The 14,790-nt window shown below is 39.4% G+C and overlaps 2 protein-coding genes across 2 annotated transcripts; one reads left to right on the plus strand and one right to left on the minus strand.

Annotated features, from left to right (window-relative positions):
- The first annotated feature begins 8,003 nt into the window (after nucleotides 1–8,003).
- tcf21 (transcription factor 21) lies at nucleotides 8,004–9,680 on the plus strand. The gene is made up of 2 exons (XM_034076230.1): nucleotides 8,004–8,524; nucleotides 9,254–9,680. The coding sequence occupies exons 1-2, from the start codon at nucleotides 8,108–8,110 to the stop codon at nucleotides 9,344–9,346; spliced, it is 510 nt and encodes a 169-aa protein (XP_033932121.1). The 5' UTR covers nucleotides 8,004–8,107; the 3' UTR covers nucleotides 9,347–9,680.
- Nucleotides 9,681–12,802: 3,122 nt separating this feature from the next.
- Nucleotides 12,803–14,411, minus strand: LOC117439597 (uncharacterized). Its single transcript, XM_034075580.1, has one exon. It carries the CDS (start codon nucleotides 14,391–14,393, stop codon nucleotides 13,368–13,370), a length of 1,026 nt encoding a protein of 341 aa, XP_033931471.1. The 5' UTR covers nucleotides 14,394–14,411; the 3' UTR covers nucleotides 12,803–13,367.
- Nucleotides 14,412–14,790: the final 379 nt, after the last annotated feature.

Raw genomic sequence — 14,790 nt, forward strand, 5'->3', positions numbered from 1 at the left:
AACACCATGTTTGCTCAAGTCAAAACATGCTGTTGTTCCTGTCTTCTGATTGGTCGTTGAGGTAAGGAGTAAAACATTACCCCAGCAGGGCACATTAGAGATGATTCTCCATCATTTGCCACCATTTCTTTCAACATCCATCACACACATTGTGAAACCCAATACATTAACCACATATTTACACATTTATGCAGATAATGTGTGCACACATTCCAGAGACTAACCAACTCCAACTCCCTCAAGCTGCAAGGACAAGACTTCCAGGTCATTAACCGACACTGTGACAGAATATCAGTCTCTTTCTGGAAAATCACTGTTTGCCTCCCCCCGGATGTTCCTGTCACTTAATATCAAAGGATTTTAGTCTTTTTGAAAAAATAATATGACAAATCCACTCCCAAAAAAATGTCATAATTCTCTATCATTGCCTGGTTTGTCCGTCATATCCTTTTTTTCTTTTCTCTGGCTTGCTCCACTCCCTGCTTTGCACTTTCTGGAACCTTTCTTTGTTTTACTTTGATTTGATTTTTGAGGTACTTGAACTGAGGCGGAAACTAAATAGTGCGCACATTTGTGAATGTGTGTGTGTGTGTGTGTGTGTGTGTGTGTGTGTGTGTGTGTGTGTGTGTGTGTGTGTGTGTGTGTGTGTGTGTGTGTGTGTGTGTGTGTGTGTGTGTGTGTGTGTGTGTGTGTGTGTGTGTGTGTGTGTGTGTGTGTGTGTGTGTGTGTGTGTGTGTGTGTGTGTGTGTGTGTGTGTTGGGGGAGTATGGTTGTGATAAGGGACAGGGAACTGGAGTGCTTGGACATAGATGGATGATGTTTTTCTCACCCCAAGCCTCACTCAAAGATTGCATTCTCTTTCAGCTCTTTAAAACCAGCAAGCAACTATATTTTTCCCATTTTTATATGTCACAGAAAAACACAAGTGGAATGTTTTGCCAATAAATAAAACAATATTTTGCTTTATATTATCCTTCTTTTCCCTGACAATATGTAATGGTTCCTTCCTGTATTGTGTTGTCCTTGTGATGTTTTGCTCTTTTCTTTTTAGTTTTGATAAATTAGGTGAAGAAAAAAAGGACAAGTTAAGCAGTATTAACTGCTTAACTTGACTGGAAAGTTTGTCAGAAGATACCACAATTTGATAGAGGCATCTTTTTCTTAATCACCAAGTAACATTTTAGGAATAAGAAACACTGTAAATATACAGTAGCTTTAATCCTCAACTGCAGCTTTTCCTTGTTTTCAGTTTATATGTTTTATTTTGTTACTCATTTAATATCTAAAAGAAGCTTTCCCCCGACCACTGCAACTCTTTTGTGCTTTGCAAGTCAAATTAAAGTGTTATATCTATGTTTTTTGTAACGAATCAAGAACAAATTACAATAAAAATACAGTAGTATTAGAGATTCTTATACATAAGAAGTTTCATGCCTCTCGTTGGGCATTATTAGTGTTTAAGCAATACTTGCTAATGTTACTTTTGGTTTATTTCCTGCATAGTAGGTCTTTGATTTGTCATACGTTAAAGAAAGGAGGGGCTCTAGTGTCAGCCCTCTGTCTTTTTCATGGGTGTAGTTGTGGTGACGGTAAATATAGGCTGTCAAAACTCACAGCAACAGGGAGTTCTTTGACCATGTAACCTTTAGTCCATGGCTGTGTTGGCTCTTAAGTGATGAAGTGCCTGTTTCTTGTAGGACTAGAATAAATACAGTATTTTTTAAAGATCAACCACACGAAAAAGGGGCCCATAAAATGTGTTGGTACTGACAGTGTTAATCAGAAGCAATCTGCATCCCCTTAGTAACACAATGTGGGCCGCTGTCACTTAGGATGAAATAAATAACTTTCAGTTCTGTCATACAATATTATTTGTTCTCTTACAGGACATTCCAATAACAATATCACTTGATAAATTCCTCCTTTCTCAACATAAGCATTTAACAAAGGTGTGTGTGCTGTGCATGTGTGTGTGTGACAGAGAGAGAAATGATGATGACCGGAGGCATCAGGTGCCCCCCCCCTCGGTGGCCCTGCGAGCAACATCTGTAACCCGTCCCTTTGTGGTGACATCACACAACCAGCCTAACCTTTGAACCCAACCCGGCTAATTAGCACCTCGTCCCTCCATAACTGCCAGGGTCCCTTTTTTTTCTTTCCCCGTCTTTCTCACCATTACCCCCCTCTCCACCTGTTGCCTCATGTCACACAGTGTGTGAGACCGGGGCTCTCGATGTGAAGGTTTTCTAAACACTCATTGAATTTTTTTTTCTCACATGAAAAGCAGTTAGCCCTGGCAAGTGCAAGTTTGAGTCATGATTGTTGTACATCAGGGACTGTGTTTTATAGACGTACAGGGAAGAAAAACACGATTGTGCTCTGTTTTTTTAGCTATTTTAGTTCATTTCCCTTTCCCTGGTGGATCCATGTATCTCAGAGGTGATCATCAATCTACCAGACTCTATTATTACTTTTCCACAGAGTGCTTTGATTTCCAGCCCACCCAGGAGATTAAGCCCCCTCGTTGCTCTCTTTCCTCTCCCTCCATCCCCTCACCTATCTTTTCATTTCTCTCTTTCTTTTTGTCCGCTCTGTGTAGTGCCTTATCGCTTTTCTTTCCAAATGTGTTCCCGTTTTAGATCTTTTTGTTTTAAGATGTATCTCCACACAAGTGTTTTTAAGTATTGTGTCAATTCTATGGCTAAAACATATAGTGCTGGTGCTTGTTTGGATGCACTGTGACACCGGAAGCGAGGGGGTTAAAGGTCAGCTCTCAAGAGACACACCTCTCATCCTTTGCACACGCTTCAGCTGTGAAGGCAAAGGCACACACATTCCCAAGAGATCTGCAGCTTCATGCAAATGTGCAGCTTTAGCCACACGTGCAAACAGCAAATGTTTCAGTCTTTCAGTATCACCAGCAATTAGGAATTTCAGTCAGCAACACATACCTGACTATCATCAGTACTATTAACCCACCGTTTCCCGCTTTAACAGCTCCAGGTCCCATTTGTTTGGAGCATCGGTGTGGAATGATGTGGAAGGCCAAACAGAGGATTTCGGGTCCCGAGTATCCATTACATCAGAGGGGACCAAGGCGCCAGTTTGCCATTTGAGACGTGGCACCCCCATGTCCTTGCACTTTATCCTGTTAACTGGCAAGATGTGCTGAAAGTTACGTGGGCCCTGTAAGTGGAACTCGCTTAAAACAAACACTTTTTGGATTTGTAATTGTAAAGTAAAATCTAAATATCTTAGAGTAAAGTGTCTTGATGATAGGACCTTTTTTATAATATTTTTTAATTATAATGTAAGATTTATGGCAAGAACCGTAAACCAATTTCTTTATAGAAGACTATAGAAGACAGTATTTTGATCTCACGAGGTTATTAGAATAAACGTTATGCCAATTACATATAAGATGACATATTAAAATCATATTGTCCAAAGTTAAGAAAAAGTGGTCACAGGTTAGTTTTCTTAAGTTTTTTAGATGTGCAACAAAATGTGGCTATTGCACCAAGTCAAAAGACATCAGTAGAACCATCACAATTAAAATATGTTTCTTTGTCTGTAATATTTGTCTGCTATATTTATAACCACATCGGTTGTGGCCATTAATGGTGAACAAAGGTCAAACGTTTGAAACCTTGAAAAATAACTGTGAATATCACAGATTGAGTCTAACTTTTTCAAACTGTATGGCCCACACTTTTTAACCTGTTAAGCCCCATCCCCTCACCGGCGGGGGGGGAAAACGCATCATCTGCAGGAAACAGCGTCTGAGGGCTTCTTAATATTTAAAAACCAGCCTGTCCTCCGACAAAAAACGACCATATAGGTCGATTGTTCAGCAGCTAAATACGACCCAGAGTCACGTTTTAAAGTGTAGCACCTCTAGTGGTCGTGTAAGAAACAACATGCTCCTGTCGATTGCAAACGCTCCGGAGGGTCGTTTATTCACAAATAACCCTCTCTGGAAAATCCTAAATTGTGGAATAGTTTGGCCATTAAAATGCTTTTTTATTAGATTTCGAGCGAGAAGTGTATATTGTACTTTTATAATCTACGTCCAGTGGATGTGTAGGATCTACAGTTTGATAGATATACGAAGATGATTTGAGGTCTCGCCAGGAGAACGTGTACTGTATATGGGGCAACTTCCATGTAAAGTTAGCGTGGGTGAAAACAGTATTTCCGGTCTCGAAGTTTTCATAATAAAACCGGAAGTATTCCCCACACTGTCAAATGATTACACAGTGATATCTCCATTACTCATCCACTAAAAAACATCAGTTTATCCTTGTTAATTACACAATATTGATTGGTTTAAATTGTGTACAATGTTTTTGTGTTTTTAACCTTCGATTCGGAGAAACAAATTGTTTTTTCGGAGTTTAGACACTACAGAGTTTCCGAAGACACTACACTACCCAGAATCCCCAGCTATCGTTTGGGACTACAACATCCGCCTTGCTTTACAAACCCCGTGATTAGCCCTCAAGCTCTGTGATTGGATATTGGAGTGGCAGTGCGACAAGGTTACGCTGTCAAACAGCTCTTTGAAATGGAATGGAACCACGCCAGACTATCCAAAACTGGACTTGGACGGGTCCAGCCCGGCCCTCCCCCCCAGAATTACACTTGCTGGCTATTGTGTGTTTCGCAACATGTTCTATGGCACGTCTCTACTGGGAAATGTAGTTTTAAAAGACGTTTTCGTATTTCCCACAATTAGAAGTTGCCAGTATTAAACTGTATACATCCCTGGAGGTTTAGGGGATACAAACACATTGGTGTTATCAAATTTAAAACATATAATTAATACATGGGTGAAAATTGCTTGTGTCCATAATGGGCAGCATTAATACCACATGACAGCTAAGGTCAGAAGAGCTTTATTTAACAGCTGGTCTTATGTCTGTGACCCCTCCTGTTGTTAATTGATAAGCCTGAAACATGCACTTGTCAAGGTTCAGATGCACATTTAGCAAATATGGCAGTAGCCATCGATCATCTTAAGTTAAGATACTTTATTGATCCCAAGTTGGGAAATGTTTTTGTTACAGCAGCATGTACTACTTTGTTCTACTCCACTACAATTCAGAGGTTAACCTGGTATTTTTACTCTACTACATTTATTTTTGTTACTTTGCAGATTCTGATTAATGATGTGAAATATAAACAACCCTTAAATCAGACTTTAGTTACACCTGAGTAAAATTCAGCCTTATCAGTTTGTCTGTTTTGCACATCCTCCTGTTAATATCTTTGGACGTCCTGCACTAAACTGTTTTATTGTAGAGATCACTACAGTATCCTCTTGATATTTTCCATTCTATATTTCTATCATTGACCCCTATTTTGTATGTAGGCTACTCTTAATATTTAAATGTTTTCATCAAATATAACTTATTCAACAACTAAATTCAATAACGTGCTTTAACCACTAGGAGGTGCGGTTTAGACCAGTGGTCTAGTTAATAAAACATAATAATATCGTACATAATATAACTATAAACTTTATTGTGAAATTAAAACAGAACGTTAAAGGAAAATACAGTTTCAGTCTCTCGATGTGAAGCTTATGCATTGTACCATGAACTTGTATAGACCTGTAACAGTCAACTGCATGAGGAGTTGGAAAGGTAGTTCAGAAAATCAGTAATATCTTTAAAAACTACAAAAAAGTCCCTTTCTATCAGCTGTGCACCGTTATGGTGTAAATACAGACTATCTACTAATTGGATCAAATATAAAAGTCAGCCGAATTAGTGTTGATACTGCAAGGAGACGTATTGTGTGAAAATAAATGGAAGATGTTGTTTAATTGTTGATATATTTATGGTCCACGTCACGTATTCAGTTTTGGCGGCATCTCTTCCAGTTTGTCAAAAGGTCTTCTGATCAGGGCTCTATAAATACATATCTAGGGCAGATATGTAATATTTAATGCAGCCGAACCGTGTATTGTAATGCCGTTATGTGATGACTTTCAAAGAGAAAAGCAAGAACACTCGGAATAAAGTATTATTATAATTTTGTTCATGTTTTCCGATTTCATATCACATAAACACCATATCCCGACGTGCATTGCGGCGTGATTTCAAAACCTCTGAAAACAGAAATGTGTCTCTCAGAATCGAAAGAGAAAAACCTATGGGAAAAACACAAAAGCATTGTACACAATTTAAACCAATTAATGTCGTATAATTAACTAGGATAAACTGATGTTTTTTAGTGGATGAGTAGTGCAGATATCACTGTTAAATCATTTGATCATTGGTTTTATTATGAAAACGGCGAGACCGGAAATACTGTTTTCAACCCGTAACTTTACATGGAAGCTTGCCGCATATACACGTTCTCCTGACGAAACCTCAAATCATCTTCGTAATATCTATCAAACTATAGATCCTACATATCGACTGGACGTGGATTCTAAAAGTACAATATATACTTCTCGCTAGAAATCTAATCATAACGCGTTTTAATGGCCAAACTATCCTACAATTTAGGATTTTACAGAGAGGGTTATTTGTGAATAAACAACCCTCTGTAACGTTTGCATTGAACGGGAGCACTAGAGGCCGACAATTTTAAAACGTAATTATAGGTCGTATTAAGCGCTTGAACAAACGACATATTTGGTCGTAATAAGGGCTTAAACAATCGACCCATTTGGTCGTATGAGTTGGAGGACTTGTTGTTAAAAACCTATTAATGTGTCATACCCACTTAACGGGAAGAAACTCAGCTATCAGACAATATTAACCACTGTTAGCAAAACAACACATAAGGGTAATACGTTTAACAAAGGCTCTGAATTAGCCCTGAGCGACACTTAGCACAGAAATCACTTTAAAATACCCTTATTACTTTTCTGCAAAAACAAGATATCGATTAGCAAACTGAGATTGCACAGATTCGACAGGTATTGGTATCATTACTGACCCATCCGAACTCAAGACATGAGAAGCTAACAAAGACATCACACCACGTAGCATTAGGTAGCAATTACCTTTGTTGTTTTTTGATCAGAAGTTGTCTTCAATGGCAACGATAACAACGCTGCTGAAGGTTAATCCAGGTTAATCCAATGTGTCTGTGTCACTTTGAAATTATTTCTGATAATCCATCAGCAATAGAACTAGATTTCAGTTTTCAGATTTCAGAGCGTAAAATAGGTTTCGCTTTGGGCAAACTGCGTGGCATAGCTATCATTTATCAATGGTAACCTGTGTGTATGTGGAAATTCCCCTTCGATTCTATTGGCTCTAACGGTTCAAAAGAGATGTCAATCATCAACATCGACCAATGGGTTCCAGATAAACGGCAAATACGCCCATTTCAACCCAAATGACCCCAGAGGTGGAGGTTTTCTTTGCTAAACCTCTCCAAAAAGGTCAAATGCCACTTGTTTTGCATCAATCTTGATACAGGGTACTTATATGTTATATTTTAGATTCTTAAAGATTTTAGTCTCCGATCCCATCATTCAAGGGTGGTTTTCACCATAAGTAATGGTTTATTTTTGGATGGACAATATAATTTACATTAAAATAAAAAAATCTATATTGATTCTGACTTTTCTACATCCAACTCACAGGTTTATCATTGTTTTGAGAAAAAATATGATTAATTTACCCCTTTTAGAAGTTATTGTCATTTGTTCTGGGAATGTCATTTTTGAGCCTGAGACCTGAAAAACAAGCTTGGGGCTAATGCACCCCTTGAACTTCTTAAAACGGACAAATATATTTATAATTCATCCTTTCAGTTTTTTTCCTCATAGAAAGGCCTACTCCTAATTGTTGGTTTGAATTACGGTTCAAACAAACGATATAATCCTCCTTTTCCTGGGGACCTATCCAGCGTCCCTTGGGGTCCTGGACCACTTCGGGGACCAGCATGAGATCAACTCCATGTCTCCTCCCAGCATGAGGTAACGCCCTCCCAACGATGGGGATAAAAAGCCTGCTCCTCTCTGCTCTGTTCACGCTCACTTTGCAGTTGATGAACTTATCTCTGAGGCGCGTGGTTGTTCATTCCTGTCCGGCCACAGCTTCCTGCTCCCATGTTTTAAGCGCGCTGCTTTTGGTTCACCATGTCCACCGGGTCTCTCAGCGATGTCGACGACGAGCTCCTGGACGGCATCCTAAAGTTTGGCTCCTCCAGTAAAGACTCCAACGAGAGCGAGGAAGAGAGCTCCAACTCCGAGGGCGCAAAAGACGCACCGGGCAAGAAACGGAAGAAAGCGTCCCGGAAAAAGGCATCCAAGGGTGGGGCACCGCAGGAGGGCAAGCATGGGCCGAGGAACGCGGCCAACGCCCGGGAGAGAGCCAGGATGCGGGTCCTGTCCAAAGCCTTCTCTCGCCTGAAGACCACCTTACCATGGGTACCGTCGGACACCAAGCTCTCCAAACTGGACACTCTGCGCCTGGCGTCCAGCTACATCGCGCACCTCCGGCAGATACTGGCCAACGACAAATATGAAAACGGATTTATCCACCCCGTTAACCTGGTGAGACTGGGTGAAGGGGAAATTCAGCTGAACGTTTATTTATGTTTAAAAATAAATGTATGAAGGAGGGAACTGAAGTGAAGTATAAATGTATTACAGGCCGACTTGAGCAGGAAGGGTTTATTTTTTTTGCCTTATAATATTTCAGTCCCTGATATTTTTGTATTCCAGGCTACACCAATGTATAGGTGATACATGTGGGTGATAGATAAGTGAAGCAGGTGCATGAGAGAGGAAGAGCAACAACTCAGCTGACTGTTTTTAGGCAAAACATTTGAATTATTTTTACTGAGCTCTGTCTAAAATGTATTTTTACCATAACAAAAATTAAATGCACACATAGGCCACAAATGTATGAGATTTACAATTGTTTTGGGGGGGGAAAGCTCTGAGGCATACAACATTTGGCCTTGATATGTTGATAATAGCTCAAAATAGCTTCACTAATGTCAATTGGGATTACAACTCTTCTGATTTAGGAGACACACTGATTTATTGTTAAATCGATTAGATCTCAATCACATAACATTTGTATTTATTTAATGCATGAACGTCTGCATGATATCGTCCATTCCTGCCAGGCAATTATTATGTGCACTTGATATCCGCAGGTGATAAAATGACACATTATGGTTCTGTGTCTTTTTTCTTCCAATCTAATAACTTGATTTATTTTTATTAATATTCTAAGAAACTGCTGGCCCTAATTGATTTTATTTTTCCTCGCAGACGTGGCCTTTCATGGTTGCAGGTAAGCCGGAGAACGAGTTGAAGGAGATGCTGAACAATACAACGAGGTTATGTGGAACAACGGCGTCTTGACGAACCGAGAAAAAACCAGAAACATTGTGACTGACATGAACGTCTCATCTCCGCAGACTTTGAGTGGGAATAACAGAGAATATTATCTCTTTTTCGTTCCCGTAAAGACAAGTTGAATTTTATTTAAATGCAATACGTCACACATTGTTGTCTTTGCTGGTCCAAAGATAAACTGCGTGCTTTAAATTGCTTTTTTATAATCTTCAAACGCATTTTCACGCATGCAGGCCTGTTGTGGCGGCTGCATTATGAAGGATGTGCATATGAAAAATGTCCACCGTCTCAAATGGTTGTACAGATTACATGTATATAAAATATATTTGTATCACTTTTACACCTTGAGTATTGAATGTTTTTGTATTCCATTTATTCCTGTTTATTACCGTGTGTGGGCCAATGCTTTGACCTAGTAACCCCTCTTATCAGTTCACTCCTTCAGGATAACCTGAGCACCGGAGCATCAGTGCAGATAAATCCCTCTGTTGTTTCTAAAAGATAACAGTGGACGTGGTTGTCATTACATAAACAAACGTTTTTCTTCAAAGATTATTTGAGACCCTTAAAGGAGTTAGTGCTCTTAGTTTAAACAAGTCACAAATTAGTTTACCACCCTGCCAATTGATGGATGAAGGGGAAGTGAACGGCATACAAAAAAATATATCTCAGCTAATTGATATATTTATGAATATCTAAATATAACATGTTGTTAGTCAATGCTTTTATTAAACCTTTGACTTTATTTAATGACAACCACACACGTTTATTTCTAATGCAACTTCCAAATGAGTGTCGAATGAGAGTTGTAGATATACACATTTCAGTTACTGAAGTGCACTGATTGGATAGCCATATTTAGGATTAAGCCAATCAGCAGTGAGGGGCTGAGCAACGCGATTTGTAAGAGGTCAGCAAATATTTGGAACATTATGAAAGTTGTAGAAAAACCTGCGGGCTGATTTTTAATCCCTCCCAAACCAATTGTTTTAATTCGCTCGGGTTATGACCGCTTTGTTTACATCAAGCCGACATTTATTTATGCAGTCTGACACGCGGCCCCGCCCCTCTCTTTCTCTTTAACACGCGTCCTCTCATTTGTCCTCCTTTCTGTATATACATGTCATACTCTATTTTGTATTTAACCTTTATTTAACCAGATAAAAAGCATTGAGATAACATCTCATTTACAATGCTGACCTGGTCAAGAAGGCATGCAACGTTACACATAGCACATACTGTAACACACAACTAAGAAAACAAAAAGACGAAAAAGCAGTCGCTACATTGTGCACATTTAGGACAGAAAGAAAGGTGCACTACTTATTACTGCAAGAGCAGCTGGTGGTAAGGACCTCAGACAACTTCAATTTAAAAGAGGATATTGGGACAATCAGTTTTAGGCTTGATTGAAGGTCATTCCAAGACCAAGGACCATAATAAAAAAGACTCATTTTTCCAGCCTCAGTCCGCACGGCAGGTACCTGGAACCGTATCCAGGCACTGGATCTGAGGTTGTAAGAGTTACAAACTGGAACACATCTGGCACAAATATACAGTGGAAGCTTACCTAAAATGGCTTAATAAAAACCAATGCTGCATCCTACGCAGTGAGGACCATCCAGTTAGGCTATACAGTTTGCAATGATGAGTCCTATAGGGTGCATTTGATATATATCGCAGTGCAGCATGGTAGAGTGGGTCAAGTTTGGCCAAAACAGTGGGACAGGCAAATCTATAGATTGTATCACCGTAGTCCAGCTGGGACAGGAATAAGCCAGAGACCAACCTTTTACGGGAAGAAATTGAAAAACAACATTTAAGTCTGTAAAGGAAGCCAAGAGTGAATTTCAATTTATTTGTTAGAACTTCAATGTGATGTTTAAAGTTTAGATTTCTGTCCAACCAAAAGCCCAGATATGTGTATGTATCAACAAACTCAACAGAGACACCATCAACGGTGTCAATGGAGAGGCAAAAGGACGCTGACTTGGGAGCAAAGAGCATTGCTTTGGTTTTCACTGTTCAATAGCAGTTTAGAATCAAGAGGTGCATGCTACAGAGACAGTCACTGGTCAAATGCAAACACAGCGCTATACCTGACATGCAATTGTATTTTCTTAAAGACAAGCAACATTGCATATTAAAGAAAAATACATCTAAATGTTGATGTGCATGTACTTGTATTTATCATTTTATTTTATGCTACCTACATCATATTTTAGAGGTAACTTTTGATGAGTGAAATCAAATATGATGCATTGTTATATCAATATACTGAAGAAACCAGTTTGACAGATTACAGTAACTGATTAACTGACAGGTTACAGACATAATCAAGATTATATATATATGTACACAATCTAAATATATATCAAGTATTTTATACATCTATATTCCTTCAGTAATCAGCCTAAACACCCCCAGTGTGTTTTTTTCTGAAACATGTGAAATGTTTTTATCTTATAGTGTAACCCTCAAATTCACAGACATATTAGGACATGACCTCATTTTCCTCCATGGAGTTAAATGTTGCTTATACAGTATTTCCACATTAATGATTATCCAATAATCCAAGACTGACTTCAGCCATTCAACTCCATAATAATCTGCTTTTCAATGCATTTACCCAACATCACTTCTGTATTTTAAATTAGGTTTCAAATGCTGCACTTTATTTTGTATTGGAATATTTTTTAGATATATGTTGCTTTATTAAACATCTGAATATGTCTGCTCCCAACTGTAAGCAAAACATAACAGTAAACTACATTAATTTGATAGTATTATTCAATCACTAATGCTATGCAAGTCTCGTTCATGATTTACTAATAGTGATTTGAAAACAATGCTAACTCTCTACCAACTCTCAAAAGCAACTCATGGCCTTCGCAAACTTGTATTTTCTTAGTCGTCATGGAGATATTTACATTATTATTGAGGCTCATGTGCTAATTTTATTTCAGAGGTCATTACCTTTCCAGTGACTGGAATGATGTGGTTGACTTTAATCACTTTTACTAGATCACTTCATTTTAGGCATTAGAAAAAGAAAACACCAAGTGTCCTTTAATAGGAACAATAAGATGGAGTGCTGCAGTAATAAAAGAGTCCCACCGACATCTCTTCAAGGACCCTCACCTAATACATCAGCTGTGGCGTGGCAGGGGCCTCGCCGCCACCTCAAAGGGACCACCGTGGAGAAAATAAACTTGGCCGCCTCTCTGCTGGGGCCAGCTGCAGAGAGATAGAGAGGAAGAGAGATATAAAAGGGGAGGGAGGAGACTGCATGAGAGCAGGGCAGGGATTCCCATACTTGCTAATTGTTTTGTTGGACGGATGCCCAAACTGTGATGTGAAAAAGGTCCAGGAAAGAAAAAGAAAAAATCACATTGTGTTCCATCAAGTTTCCCATCTGCCCTCATGGTTCCTGCAGATCACTTGATAGTGGCATGTCTTTCCTTCAGGGGTGTGTTGGCTAATGCGGTATAATGGTGTTAAGAATATAATAAACAGTGTGTATTCAGTTTATATTTAATCTCTCTGTTTATTCAAAAATATTGGATAGATATATGAGGCAATGAAGAAACATAAACATAATGATCTTTTGTTATTTTTGAAGGCCTAATTAAGCAGAAAACAGCCATCACTTATATGATGCATTACCATTTACATGTCATTGTATTCCAATTTACTCCCAAGGCCCAACCCTGACACAGCCTGCTGTTCGTGCAGCATCCAACACTGCCATCTTTTGGACAAAGTATAACAGTGTTTTTGGGAAAGCTTTGGACCTGCATCACACTCTGTCCTAAGGAATCAGCTCTCGACAGCATTTTTTGTTTGTCCTTTTTAAGAAATAATTCGAAAATCAGATTTAAATTGTATTTTTTGATTGTTTATGTCATGGAAGGCCCGTAAAGTAACTGTATGTAATAAATCACAGTCGTATTAGCAAAACAATGATTTGAAAATAGCAAATTATTTCTCTTTTTGTTCAATTTGAATGGATTGTTTCAATCTTCATTCACATATTGAAAAGCAAGAAGCCACTAAATGTGCTGTGATTGTTTGAATTATCATACACTGCATTCTCTTCTGGTAGGACCAAATGTAATTCATCACCCACATTCAGCTCTAGAGTAACAGCATTTGACAAGTACTCAAAAGAATAAGTATACCTGGTTTGCAAATTAAACATTACCGATCTCCCATTATAAAAGAGTTTCACTCCCATGTGGCCCTTTTTTGTAGAACCACATATTGTGAATCTAAAATAGTACACTCCTTTCACAGGTGCGGTGAAGAAGCCAGTGGTCGGACTGTAGGCGTTGCCAACATTGGTGAAGACCTTGCTGAACTTTAGCACTGTTGGAGTATTGTAAGGCCCTACAACAAGTGAGTCTGTTAAAGCAGCGTAGAAGGCCACCTTTGCACTCTCTTTGATCAGAATGTCCACTCGGCTCTCAATGGTGTTCATCCTCTCCGATACAGATGTAAGTTGGACTTCTTGAGCTGTGTTCTGGGCCTTCAGGTCCTCCATCTTGTGTGTTAGCAGCTGCAGCTGACTACCGCCGACTGTCACTCTGGTTTCTATGGACAAAAGTTCAGCAGCCTGCTTTTCGAGAGCGACCCCCAGCTCTGTGTTTACTTTCTTGAGTTCTTCCACTTGCTTTTCACTTGTTTTCAGTCTCTCCTGTGTGGCAGCGTGATCTCTCTTCAGCTCCTCCAGGCTGGTTTGAGTGAGAAGCAGGTCGACCTTCTGCTCGTCTGCATGCATCTCTGTCTCACTCAGCCTGGCCTCCATGTTCCTGAGCTCCACCCTCTGCTCCACAACCATGTCTCTCAGCATCCTCAACTCCGTCCAAACGTCAGGGCCGGTGTTGGTTTGGTCATTGGGCCCCTCTGCTGTTGTATCGGGGTCCAGAGGTTGCTTTTTGTCAGTCACAAAAACGAGGAGTTTGGTCTCCACTCTTTCACTTGCTGGGACATCAAGAGTGGTTGGAACGAACAGGCAGGGCAGCAAAACCAGCAAAAATAAAAAGGCCCTCATTTTGCCATCTATTGATGCCTCGACGGTGAAAGGTCTAAATGAATGCGGTTTGGGGAGCGTCTTTTTATAAGCAAAATACGTAGCTGTTGTCATCTGCTTTTGTTTTTTGGCAAGCTCTGCTGGAAAAAGTAAAAGGTGGCACAAAGATAAACTGAATGTGAAGCAGGCTGCTCTTCAAGGTCATGTGAAAAAGCCCAGATGATGTTTCACTGAGGAGGGTTGTACTGTATTGTAGTGGTGTTGTGTAAGGATATACAAATAGTATTCTATTAGTACAACAAGTGCTAGAAGTAGCATTTTTCAGAGTTTGACTGCCAGCTTTGGGGATATATATCGATATGTTTTTTTTTTAAATACATCTGCTGTGCTTCTTCTTCTATGTGGCTGTGTTCATATC

The sequence above is a fragment of the Pseudochaenichthys georgianus genome, chromosome 24 (assembly GCF_902827115.2).
Source record: "Pseudochaenichthys georgianus chromosome 24, fPseGeo1.2, whole genome shotgun sequence".
Lineage (NCBI taxonomy): Eukaryota > Metazoa > Chordata > Actinopteri > Perciformes > Channichthyidae > Pseudochaenichthys > Pseudochaenichthys georgianus.

What these genes read in the sequence shown, in the direction of transcription:
- tcf21 (XM_034076230.1), top strand. Translation starts at nt 8,108, where the DNA reads ATGTCCACCGGGTCTCTCAGCGATGTCGACGACGAGCTCCTGGACGGC. An exon ending in TTATCCACCCCGTTAACCTG is followed by an intron (nt 8,525 to 9,253) that starts GTGAGACTGGGT and finishes TTTTCCTCGCAG; the next exon opens with ACGTGGCCTTTCATGGTTGC.
- LOC117439597 (XM_034075580.1), bottom strand. Translation starts at nt 14,393, where the DNA reads ATGAGGGCCTTTTTATTTTTGCTGGTTTTGCTGCCCTGCCTGTTCGTT.